This window comes from Typopeltis vanoorti, chromosome 4, assembly GCF_054136105.1.
Source record: "Typopeltis vanoorti isolate ZY-2024b chromosome 4, IOZ_Tvanoo_1.0, whole genome shotgun sequence".
In the NCBI taxonomy this organism is placed as follows: domain Eukaryota; kingdom Metazoa; phylum Arthropoda; class Arachnida; order Uropygi; family Thelyphonidae; genus Typopeltis; species Typopeltis vanoorti.
The window spans coordinates 157922565-157935781 of NC_143552.1; the positions used below are offsets into that span (position 1 = coordinate 157922565).

Sequence of the window (13217 nt, forward strand, 5' to 3'; positions counted from 1 at the left end):
AATTTATATGGAATAAAAGAAATTAGCCAAAACACCAAACAGTGTTCAAACTAGTTTGAAGTTATGGATCTGAGAATTGGGTTAGAAATAAAGCAGTTGATCAGACTAGAGACTGATGGCTTGATTGGCAGAATCATATTAAAAATGAAGATATTAGAAAGGAACTTGACATTATTAGCATTCAGGTATGTGTCAGCAGAGCTAATCTTAGGTGGTGCAGCTACTTAAATAGAATGGATGAAGAAAGGTTAGCAAAACAGGTGTTTGATGCCAAGATGGACAGGAAGAAGACCAAGGTCTGGAAGTGCCTTAGAAGTATGAAATGTTAGATATGACAATATTGGAGTGCTCACAAGTAATAGATTGATTTGGAAGAAAATTGTCGATAAGAGATTAATAATAATGTAAACTCAATCGTGTAGTGCTGTCATAGTAAGCTGAACACCCTTTTTGGGTATATATCAAGAAACTGATGATTACGATAAGCGGAGAAGTAGGTTATTATGTTCATTACATTACGTATCCTAGATCAGCAATGAGCCATGGTTGAGATCTCAGCATGATAAGTTACTATCAAGTTAATGACAGTTCTGTGTTTTAAGAATTAGTGTGTTCATTTACGTTTTTATCAAATTATATTTTATTCCTTTTAATGTATGCTGTAGAGCTTTGGAAACTGTTTGAATAAATAATTTTTGTTTTCTCTTTGTGGTTCATACTGGAAATAATATCATTAAATCATTTTCCATAGTCTTCTTTGATATATATTTGCTTGCTAATACATATATTTTTAAATTTCCTAGGTTAGAACGATCTTCTGATCAGGTGATAAAGCCCATTAATATGGATGCTTTGACCAAATGGGTTGGCCATATTCCTGAAGATGTAGTTCAAGATATGGCAAATATTGCTCCAATGTTAGCAAATCTTGGATATGATCCAAATGCTAATCCACCAGACTATGGTAGACCTGATTCGTTTGTTGTACGTAACACAAAAGATATTCAGAGCAATCAAAAGATATGGGAGGCTAAAGAACATCAACTTATGAAGCAGAGAGAAGCCTTACGTAGTGATGCCCTGCGTCAAAAACAAAAAAATAGTACAATCAGTAAGGGGAATGTCAGAAGATTACTGAGGTTAAATGGTGATACCAGCATTTTAGAATATTTAACAAACACTAGTTGAATTTGTTTTAATGAATATAATTATGATACTCTCCCATCACTTCCTGGAACAGTGACTTGTGTGTGCCATGAACATGTTAGTTACGAAGACTATATATGCCTATACATATCATATCTGTCTGGTATATGTTTGTATATGTACAGGACACTAAAACCACAGTGTGAAGTTATTTTTATTGGTAATAACTTTGAGCACACTATTTTTTATTAGCACACACACTTAAATTATTATGACATTGATGCCTAAATGAACATGAGTCATCTTGAATATATTTGTAAGTTCATTAAATGTCCATACTTGTTGAGTGGGCTATACTTGTAGATTTGTATGTATATGTACTTAAAAATATAAATATATTCATCTATCATTAATAGCATGTTATGTACAGTACAGAAATTTGTGAATAAATCATATATAAGTAATGTTTCTGTTTTTTATTTCTTAATTGTTGATTTTAAATTCTTTAACACATACTTTTATAACAGTGAAGCAGCTTGAATAGTTATAATCCATATGAATTACTTATATTATATAAAGTAAAAGAACATAAAATACATGTGAGCACAGTGAGAGGTATTTAATTGACTAATTAATTATGCAAATATTTCAAGTTAAGTTTCTTAAATCATCATCATTGTAACAGAATAGAAATGGGAAATTCAAAAAACAATAACATAGTCACGTGGGCAATGGTATCATTTTCACATGCAGTTGTGAGAGAGAGCCAGGTAAATGTAATAATGTGAAGATCTGATATAGGTGTGTGTGTGTAACTGTATTTAAAAAAATAAAAATAAATAATGTAGGTTGCTGATAATTCCAAAATTTTGTGCATAAACAGCACCATTGAAGTTGAGGTTTGGGTAAGGGAGGAGAAGCTCATCACCTGCTTTAAACAGATATTCAAATTTGTGGGCACACCTGTACAATAAATTAGCATAATCTCAGACGATCATGTCATGCAGCTAGTATTGGTAATTCCATGTTCAGCAAGACCAGATTTGTGACACTTTTTGGATTTTGATACCACCCAAACCTCAACCTTGACAAACTATCTATGCCAAAAAAAATTGGGAAATTATCAGTAATTATATAAAAAAATTACCAGTAATTATATAAATATCTAATTATAAATATCAGTAATTCTTAGTGTTTTTATTTTTATCATTTTTTTACAAGTATAGATACACTGTACCTATATATCAGATCCTAATAATAATATTATATTTTATTTACCTGGTTTTCTCTTGCAACTGATATGAAACAGATATCATTCTCTATGTGCTCTGTTGTTTTTTGAATTTTCTGTTTTTATTTTTATCCTGTTGCAGTGATGGTTTAAGTTTCTTAAACCAAATTATTTTTACAATTAATTGTAGTTAATTAAATATTTCTCCTTTGCATAAACCAAATTATTTTTACAATTAATTGTAGTTAATTAAATATTTCTCCTTTGCATTCATATATATATTTCGTTTCTTTCATGAATTCAACACTGCTACCTTTACATCAAAGAGTAATAACAAAATATTCCTATGACTTCAGGAGTTTCAAAATCCTATTTTGTGGGAGAAAAAAAAAATTTGGGGTTTCTGGAGCAAAAGACTGCAATTTCTGGAAGTTAGCTTATCTTTGAGGGGGCAAGTGTATGTGTGTGTGTATATATATATATATATATATCACTAAGAGAGAAATTAGTCGGAACACTAAATTAGCTATATGCAAGATAGTGTTCAAACCAGTTTTAACTCATGGATCTGAGAGCTGGGTCAGAAGTAAAACAATTGACCAAAGACGAGACCGCAGATATGAGAGTCCTGAGATTAGAGGCATGAACAGATGGCATCAATGGCAATATCATATTAAAAACAAGGATATTAGGAAAGAACTTGACATTGTCAGCATCCAGGAATGCTTTAGCAGAGCTAATCTCAAGTGGTATGGTCACTTAACCAAGCTACCGGCCAAAACGTATATACGTCTAGGTTACCATGGATGCAAAGTGCCTTAAAATTGTAATACCATTGATATTACATTGAAATATATGATGGATACAAAGCCTATGAGGATGCATGTTTGATCCATAATGGCTGGTAAGGTGGTTAAACAGAATGGTTGAGGAAAGAATAGAAAAACAAGTGTTCTCTGCCAGGTTGGCAAGAAAAGGATCCAGAGGAAGACCAAGATATAGGATTAATACGGTACAAAGTGCCTTAGACAATAGAAATATAAGATCTGATAATGTTGGAGTCTTGACAAGTAACAGACTGATTTGGAGGAAAATTGTAGATAAGAAGTTAATAATGATGTAAATTTTTCATGTAGTACTATCATATCCTGTACACCCCTTGAGGGTACATGGCAAGAATTTGATGATAATGATATATATCACAACCATATACAAAAAGTAGTGATTAGTTTCCTTTTCATCCATATGGATGGTAGGGGCAGCTATGCTACCATACTAGGGAGATGACTATGAGCAAGGTGGTTTCCCGTTGCCTTCCTTGCCGTACTATATTCTATGGCTGTATCCTGTATGTTCACTGGGCCTGTTTGTGGGAGGATAAACTGGGGATAAAACTCTACTGTCCACGCCCAAGACCGGCTAACTTGGCAATGGCTGAGGAAGATCCTTCAGCTCCTCACATCTTCGACAGGAATCGAACCTAGGACACTCCTTCCCCAGGCATATGGTTGCGAAGCACGGACACAAAAAGTAGTAAAACATCATATATCAATGCTGTGTGTAAATAAAATAAGATTTCTTTGACAGCAATGCAAAGGATTGAACTGTCACCTCTTGATGTATATACAACCAGAATTATGTAACGATGCATTTCCTTTCAATGGAAGACCACAGTTCACTTCACTTGATATGAGGAACATTCATAATGACTTGGGTATATGGTGGAGCATTCAGTGCATACCAAGAGGTGATAGTTCAATCCTTTGTGCACTGTCCTCAAAGAAATCTTATTTCATTTACACACAGTATTGATATATAATTTTTTTTCTGCATTTTGTATATGGTTGTGATATACAGGGTGTTCGGGATAAATTTGACATATTTATAATTAATTATATTTTTCCGTAAGTTACATGTATTAACACACACTTCTCTTCATTTAAAAGTTTGGACCCTTCTTCATTCATATACAAGATGTCAGAAAGGATGGATAGCTGGAACCCACCTGAATCATGGAAGAGAATAACTTGTATCATGATGATTCGTGCCCGCCATCAAAATAAGGATATTACGACTGCTGCCCAATGCTCCCTGAATACAGTAAAAACAATCAGGCATGAACTAGAGACTTGCAATGGTGACTACGAGGATGTAGCAAGAAGAAAGATCCCTAGCAGACGATCTGATTGCGTTCGTACAGCAGAATTCCTCGCAAATCTGCAGGAACAGGTGTTGAAGAACCCTGGCATTGGAATTCGGCCTTTGTTCGTGGAGTTGCTAACTGTAGTCAAGCCCTGGATAACAGGGTAGCCAATGGTAGGCAGTATGTATGGCAGCAGGATTCGGCCCCTTGCCACACCTCTGGGAAAAGTCAAAAATGGTTGTCTGAAAATTTCTACGACTTCACCAGTCCAAATGTTTGGCCTCCAAACTCCCCAGACCTTAACCCCATGGATTATTTTGTATGGGGCGCAGTTGAAAAAGACACCAATCGCACTTCCAGTAATACAAAAGCCCAGTTAATGGATAAAATTAAAACAGTTTTTGCGGCCCTTCCCAGGGAGACTGTAGCATCAGCTTGTTCGAGGTTCCGAAGCAGAATTGAAGCTGTGATCGATGCTAATGGTGGTTATTTTGAGTAAATCTTGTTGATAGTATTGTAATTAACTCTGCCTGTAATGTTTTTTTGTCAATTCATTAAATTTAATAGATACAAAGAAGATTTTCTTTTTCCTTACGAAACTGTCAAATTTATCCCGAACACCCTGTATATATGTAATTACCCTCCCCCCTCCTGAATCTAGCTTTCAGAAATTGCAGTCTTTTGCTCCAGAAACTCCAGTTTTTTTTTTTTTTTTCGCTCCCACAAAATAGGCAGAAACAATTGTTAAATATAATTAGCTTTGGATGGCATGACATAATCCTAAATAATAATAGAAATCAGAATTATATGCTTAACATGGATGCTAGTGGTCATCATCACATCTGAATGAAATTAAATTCACTGCTCCCATTATGGTGTCTGTTACTGAGACATCACAGGAGGCTGCAGTGTAATACTGCAGCATGCAAAAAAAAATTAAAATTATTAAACTTAGGGCATGTTAAAATACTTTTTAGCGACTATTATAAGATGTCTCTCCATATAAAGGTATGTTACTTGTTTCCAGAGGCTAATAACTTTAAAATGCAGAAATGTTAGCATTCTTTCATTTTCTGTTTCTGAATGACAATCTGATTTTAAAAATGTTAATTTCTCAACTTGCATAATATTGGTGCTAGATCTAGGAAATTCTCCAAATCCTGGAGAATTGTACTTTTCAGATTAATCACTCACAATGGAGAGTGGTGAGTGATTGGAATGCATTGCTCGAGAGTGTGGTGAGCACAGAGACAGTTAATATATATTTAAGGCATGGTATGATATGATAAACTGTGTGTATAACAGTGGACCTACCATGATTTTTTTATAATAATAAAGAAAATATTAAATAAAAAAGAATGAAAGTCAAAGGGGCAAATGGGAATAGTTTGAAAGCAATAAGACACAGAAAAGTAAACGAGATCGTAATTGTAGTAGACACTAATGATAAGTTCAGTATGAGAGAGGACATGAAAGGGTTATTGGAAGAAGAGAAAGTGAAAACAGGAAGTATATTAGCTCGATATGATAAAAATGAATTAAGGGCTATGATGGCAAATGATTCGATGTGTAGGCTGTATAGAAAGAATGGATGTGTAGAGTGAGTTTGAGGGAAGATTGGATTTGTATAAGAGGTACAGCCTATTAAATAACAACTTGAATGTGTTTGGCATCAGGAGTCTTGAAAAATTATTAATTCATATAAGACCTAACACAGTGTCAGGGAAACTGAATTCTGAAGGGAGGAATCATGAGAATCCATATGTAAGATAGACAATGTTAGGTAACTGTGTTAATGATGGGAATGATTATTATAATGGAAATGATTATGAAGAAAGAACGATTCTGTGTTTGCCTGGTTCAGACCTAATAAGCATGTGTAACGATGTCTGCACAAGTAAGGAACTAGATAAAAACAGAGATCTGCAAGTTGCTGAACTGTGTCATGCAGACCACAGACAAGTGTATACAAAAGAGCATGCAGATAATTTATTTATTATAACAGAAACAAAGCAGTAGTTTGTTGCCTTGGCTAATATATTGAGAACTCATACTGTAGGTATTAGTGAAAGTTGGCTATCAGAAGCAGGCATGCTAACTGGTATTGAGTGCAAAGACTGTACATCTGCGTCTGATTAACAATGTCTATCCTTCCTAAATTTTAGGAAAGATAGACAAGATATGAAAGGATGGGGGCATGCTGCTAATATCAAATGTTTTGAATCCAGTTAGAGTTGAGACCTATGACTGCAATACTAGTAACAACTTTTCACGTGGCAGTGAGTTTCACACCATCTGGTGTGAGGTAGAGTCTAACAAGATTAAACATACAGTTTATTTATTTTGTATGGGGTTCTTCCCTAGTCTCCCCCGTCCCTTAGGACTGGATGGAGCTCTCTTAATGAGGGATTAAGTATTCCTCATTAGGAGGGCTCCATCCAGTCCTCTTCATGTATTTTTTATGACTGTAGATGTGTGCATTCACTGGGCCGGTTTGCCTGTTCTGAGAGACGAAAAACCCGAGTTTCCGGGTGAAAAAACCCTCTAAAGTGGGATGTTGTTACAAACCTGGTGGATCAGTTGCTAGTCATGAAGAAATGCATCAACAAATAAATACGATGAGTGTGAAAAGAGTAATCTTAATGGGGGCACTTTAATTATCTGAACATTGATTGGGTGGCTATGAAATTGCATGAGAAGAATGAAATTGAGTTTATTGAGCTCTTGCGAGACAACTTCCTCAAGCAGCATGTGACAGTAGGAACTCGAGGTCAAAAAGTGTTAGATCTGATTATAATGTTAGAGGGAGCTTCAGTTAAAGACGCAACTATTCTGCCTCCAGTGATCATGCGGTACTCAATTGGAAAGCAGCTAAGTTTATGAATGTTCCATTCAGAAAAGATTACATGCTGAACTACAAAGCAGGAAATTATGACCACCTGAGGGATATGCTAGGTTCTGAGCCATGGTATCAGTTATTGGATAGAAAGCATATCGACAGTGCATAGGAAGTGTTTAAAAAATATTTAAATGATGCAATATCAGAATGTGTCCCTAGAGTTCGAGAATAAATAGAGGAGGATTGAGATGGATGTGTAATGTAATCTAATTAAGCAAGAGACTTGTACGGAAAATCACGTGCATAAGAATGATGTCAGTTATGATATTATTAGCAGCAGGCGAGAAGAGTCGCATAATGTACAGAAAGCTAAGTCCGAGTATGAAAAGAAACTGGATTTACAAGTTAAAGACAATCTAAAAGAATTCTATGGCTATGCTGCAAGTAAAAGACAATGAATTTGAAAGAATAACTCTACTGAATGCAGATGATGGATGCAAAAGTGATTGTTCAACTAACGAGAAGCCATGGTATATGCAACACTGAATTCACTGCTACCTCTTCACCAGATGAGAATGAAGTACTAGAGCTGTTGCATATAAACTGAATAAGAATTCTGCAATAGGAACTGATGGGATATCAGCATGGATGCTGAAAGTGTTCAGCTGAATGGCTATTCCTTCCCTTGACCAGGCTATATAATTTGAGTCTCAGAACAGGGAAGATTCCACAGGAGTGGAAAGAATGTATGGTAATCCTATTCCACAAGCGTGGTCCAAAGACTAATGTATCCAACTATTGACCAAATAGTATCTCTGGAGTGGTGGTGAAGGTTTTTAAAAAGTTGGTTAGGACTTGCATTGAGAAATGGGTTGACAGAGAATCTCTACTATATTATGTAGAGATTCTCTGTCAAATGTCTTGAATCTAGTTAGAGTTGAGACCTATGACTGCAATACTAGTAATAACTTTTCACGTAGCAGTGAGTTTGACACCATCTGGTGTGAGGTGGAGTCTAACAAGATTAAACATACAGTTTAGTCTGTCAACCCATTTCTCTCTACTATATATATTATGTTTGAAGAAACTGATGAGGCTATAGATCTTGGAATTTTAGTAGACAGGAAGTTGAAGTTCAAGGATCACACAGCAAAAGTTGTAAATCAGAGAATAATGGCATTGCTGAAAGGAACCTTGACATGTAAAGATAAGGAAGTCATATAAAAGTTGTGAGTCTATTGCCATGGAATGACAGAGGTGAGCTGAGACAGGGAGCTATGATTGCAAATGAGTCAGTGTGCAGAATATATATGCAGGAGGAATATTGTGGATGTCTGGAGTGAGTTTGATGGAAGAAAGGATTTATTTATTAAAGGGGCACGCCTGAAAAGCTAACAAAAATCCTAAAAAAATATGATGTAAGGGACCTGGTATACTGATATTTGTTGTCCTGCAATTGCAGGACAGCAAATATCAGGATATCTGAACACAAAGACTACATCCGGTTTCACCAATACAGTCACTCAGGACTTGCGGACCATGCACTAAATACCCACCACAGAATACACTGGAAGAAAGCTACTTTACTACACTGTAGCAAATATAAACATGAATGATTGTTCCTGGAATCGACCTCAGCTCTAAAAAACTTCACAAACCTCGACAAATTTGGGTGCATGAGACTGTCCAAAATTTGGGAAGCTTGAATCCTAAAGAACATCAGCCCAACAGCCAAAACAACCCAATTTAGCCCACTGGGGGTCACCTTCAGGACTCTAGGACCAACGCCAGTTGCCTCATTTGCTTGTTGTTAGTGCCTGCCTGCACATAGTTTTATGTTCCCAGAAAATGGCAATGTAACACTGCCGAAATATCGAAGGTATTGATTAAAATTTTTTAATTAATATTTTAGTATACATTGTCATTTCCTGAAAAATTGAGTCATGTATAGCCACATATAAGTTTATCTACAAGAAAAAAGTTGAATTACTGAGAGCATTTTGCAGGAGTGTACAATCTAGGTGGTGATATTGCAATGCCAGTGTGACATTGACTGATGGAGGAATACAGGTTGAAATAATGGTGGTACTTAAAATATTGCAGAAAACCTCATTGCAAACACAGCCATGGGATTAGATGGCATATCAGCTCGTGTATTACGAGAATGTGCATGGGAATTATCAGCTACTGTGTTTAATGTTTAATTTACGCCTCAGTACTGGGAAAGTGCTAATGAAGTAGAAAAAGAGCAGAATAGTCCCACTGCATGAAGGAGGCTCCAAGACAGAAGTAGAAAATTATAGACCAATCAGCATCTCAGAAGTAATGGTTAAGATATTAGAGAAATTGGGGAAAGACAGAATACAGGATTGTGTGGATAGGAATATAATACTCTATAAGTGACAGGTGAAGGGTAAGTCTTGCTTAGTAATTTGTTAACATTTTTGCTAGATTTTGCAAAGGCATTTGACAAGATTCCATATGAAATTCTGTTGCATAAATTGGAGCAAATGGGGATGGATATGAATCTGGTGAATTGAATTAGAGAGTATGGTTTATGGAGTAGTTGATTTCAGGAGAAGGCAGGTGACCAGTGATGTAACACAAGGTTCAGTACTTGGCCCTCTGTTGTTTAATTTGTATACTAATGATACAGGAAATATCCAAATGTTTGCTGATGATGTTAAACTGGGAAGAGCAATGGTAGATGAAGTTGATGCAGAGATTCTGCAGGAAGACTTGACGAGACTAGGAGCAGTAGGGGCAAAGGTAAATGACTGCTAGTTTAATGTGGCCAAGTAAGGTGATGCAGTTTGCAAAGAGATCACAAACTGCGTACTATATTGATGGAACTGAACTGCAGGAAAGTGATGAGGCCTGGGACTTAGGGGTGATTATGGAGAGGGCATATTGCGAAGGTATTCAAAATAGCAAATCATATTACATCGTTGTTGAAGAACACACTAAAGCAGGGGTAGAAAGGTTTATTGTTCTCTTATGTAAGGCTTTAATAAGGCTACATCTGGAATATTGCTTGCAGATCCAGATTCCACAGGAAAGAAGTGGTGGATGGGATCCAGAAGTGAGTTACAAAGATTATGCCAGATCTATGGAATGCTCCCTATGAGAATATAGACTGATTGTGGGCTTAAAAAACTAGCTAATAGACAAAAAAGAGGAGACACGATAAAAGTATATAAGCTATTAATGGGGTTTTACAGGATTGACACTGAAGACTTTTTTTTCAGTACATGGCAGGAAGAGAGAGAACAAGGAGTCACCCATGGAAATTGTGTAAGAGTGTGGTTACCAAGGGTGTTTAGGACTAGATTTTTTGCCAGAGGTGGTTATAAGTGCTTCATCAGTGAATGAATTTAAGGAGAGGTATGATAAGTATTGTGTATTCATATTCTAGTAATATGTAATAAGTATTCGTACACTAGAAAGATAATCTAGTGTACGAATAATGGATCTCCTACAATGAGTCTTCTGATTCCATGGAGATACCTGTATAATAAGCATGGGTTTTTGCATAAGAATGTGTGCTACACTGGCAGAGTACTGAGAATATGTCCTAATGCTTAACAAACAAGTGATATTTGTAACAAGCTTAAAGAATGCATACACTAAACCAAAACAAATTCGTTTAGGATTTTTGTACTTGTACAGAATTTCACCTTTATAACTGAAACTTTATTTTTTACACATGGTTGCTCTTCCATTGATTTAGGAGTTTTATTTGAGAGGTGATATTGTTTTTACTAGTTCCACCAGGTGCTGCATACTGCTCTACACTGTGTTCATAATTCCAAAGCGCAGACACGTCCTCTTCAAACTGCTTCCTGAAATTATGCCATTCAGCCAAATATAAGAATACTATCTTATAAGGTCAGAAATAAATAATTTTCGAATCACTTAACTATGCAAAATTTATAAATAAAAAGTACACAGAAATTCTTAATACATCTTCAAGTTTATGCTTTAGCAAATAAAGATAATTTTAGTAGCTGTTATATTTTTATAATATATTACATATCCCCCCCCCCCATAAAGTTGTAGGATTATTAGTAGTACAGTAGTCCCCCCCTTATCTACGGGGGATACGCTCCAAGACACCCCACCTGAAACTGCAGATAGTACCAAACTTATATATACTACAATATGTTTTTTCTATACATACATCCCTATGATAAAGTTTAATTTATAAATTAGGTACAGTACGATATTAACAACAATAACTAATAATAAACTAGAACAATATAACAACAAAAAAATAACAACATACTGTAATAAAAGTTATCTGAATCTGAATGGAATCTTAGCAATGTCAGCATACATTTATTATTATTATTTATTTATTATTTTATGAAGTTGAGAACTTGCATCTTTTCACTTAAAAGGAAGCACCTTCTCTTTGGCATATTCGAATTGCCAGCATCACTACTCCTGTGCTTTGGGGCCATTATTAAGTAAAATAAGGTTACTTGAACATAAGCATTGCAATACCGTGACAATCTGATAACCGAGAACTACTCAGAACGCCGTGCAATTTAAAACTTATGAATTGTCTATTACTAAAAGCAAGAGCCATATGACTCCATTTTGGCGATGTAAAATTACATAGGCAAAGCCAAATGGTTGTAGAGAGTATGAAAGTTTCATAAGTTGATCTGAGAGTTTATGAGAATACAATCCTCGGCATCCCGAGTTGCCTTAGTTACTTCAGTCAAGTAGTGCAAGCTAAGGCAACTCAGGGATGCCAAAGATTGTATTCTCATAAGCTCTCAGGTCAACTTATGAAACTTTCATACTTTCTACAAACATTCGGCTTTGAAATAATGTTGGATCTAATATCCACTTTGCCAGTGTAATTATAAATTGTTTATTTCTGGAATTTTCTATTTAGTATTTTGGGACCGGGGTTGACCACAGATAACTGAAACTGCAGATAGCAATAAGGGGGAACCCACAGATAAGGCGGGGACTATGGTATTAGAAAATAAGAGTGGCAAGAATGTGACTGCAAAAAAAGACTTAATAGAATGAAAGTAAGCATGATTGCAGATACAAAAGAGAGTAGAAATGATGGAACAAAGGGGAAATGATTGCAGGAGAGAGAGAGCAGCAGTAGTAATAGTACTGAGATAGAATGAAAGAGAGAGTGAGATTGTGAAAGAATGCGACTTCCAGAATGCAAGATTTAAAGAACAAGTTGATCAGGATGAGAAGAAAAGAGGAGACATAGGTGCAGTACAGTTAGATGTTTAGTTGATAGAAATGAAATAGTGCAAAAGAATAGGATGAAAAAAAAAGTAGAAAAAACAGGTGAAAATGACTAGAGAGCTGCAATATACAGAGATTAGGAACAAGATCAGTTTTAAGGTTCACTTTTCATATCCAAAGCTCCACTACATGGTAGTGGAGCTTTGGATATGAAAAGTAAACAAGAACTTGAATTAGTGGTGGTTGTGAGAAGAAATGATTTAGTTGGACAGAAGGAGAACTAATGAGGATGAACACAAATGGTTACTGGAGACTGAAAGATAACAGCATAGTGGAAAAGACTGTCAGTGTGTTGCTGAAGTATGTCAATAATGAGTTGGGATGGCGAGTAAGAATTACGAATAATATTTTGGAAGAGCTATACGAGGAGAAAGGGTTGCAGTTTGTTAATGTGTGGGATGAATACAAGGGGAAAATGGAACTGTATAAAAGTGATCAATTGCATTTAAGTGGATTTCGTGTAAATTATCTGGAAAGACAGTTTCTAGAAAGGAAGGAGGTGTAATGAGTGATGTGAACAAGAAATCAGGGAGTAGCTAAGTTTAAGAAGATACTGTATATGAGAAGATACTGTA

At 35.6% G+C, this 13217-nt stretch overlaps 2 protein-coding genes across 3 annotated transcripts in view; one reads left to right on the forward strand and one right to left on the reverse strand.

Moving 5' to 3' along the window:
• Positions 1-1610, forward strand: part of LOC150107788 (protein-tyrosine sulfotransferase 2-like) — a 95783-nt gene extending 94173 nt beyond the window's left edge. Inside the window, exon 6 of the mRNA XM_090391540.1 lies at positions 804-1610. Coding sequence (XP_090247666.1) covers positions 804-1188 — 385 coding nt within the window. The 3' untranslated portion in view covers positions 1189-1610. The remainder of the gene's footprint in view (positions 1-803) is intronic.
• Positions 1611-5081: 3471 nt separating this feature from the next.
• Argl (Argininosuccinate lyase) overlaps positions 5082-13217 on the reverse strand; it is a 350034-nt gene continuing 341898 nt past the window's right edge. For both annotated transcript variants that reach the window (XM_090392053.1, XM_090392054.1), the window contains exon 17: positions 5082-11201. In XM_090392053.1, coding sequence (XP_090248179.1) covers positions 11060-11201 — 142 coding nt within the window. In that variant the 3' untranslated portion in view covers positions 5082-11059. The remainder of the gene's footprint in view (positions 11202-13217) is intronic.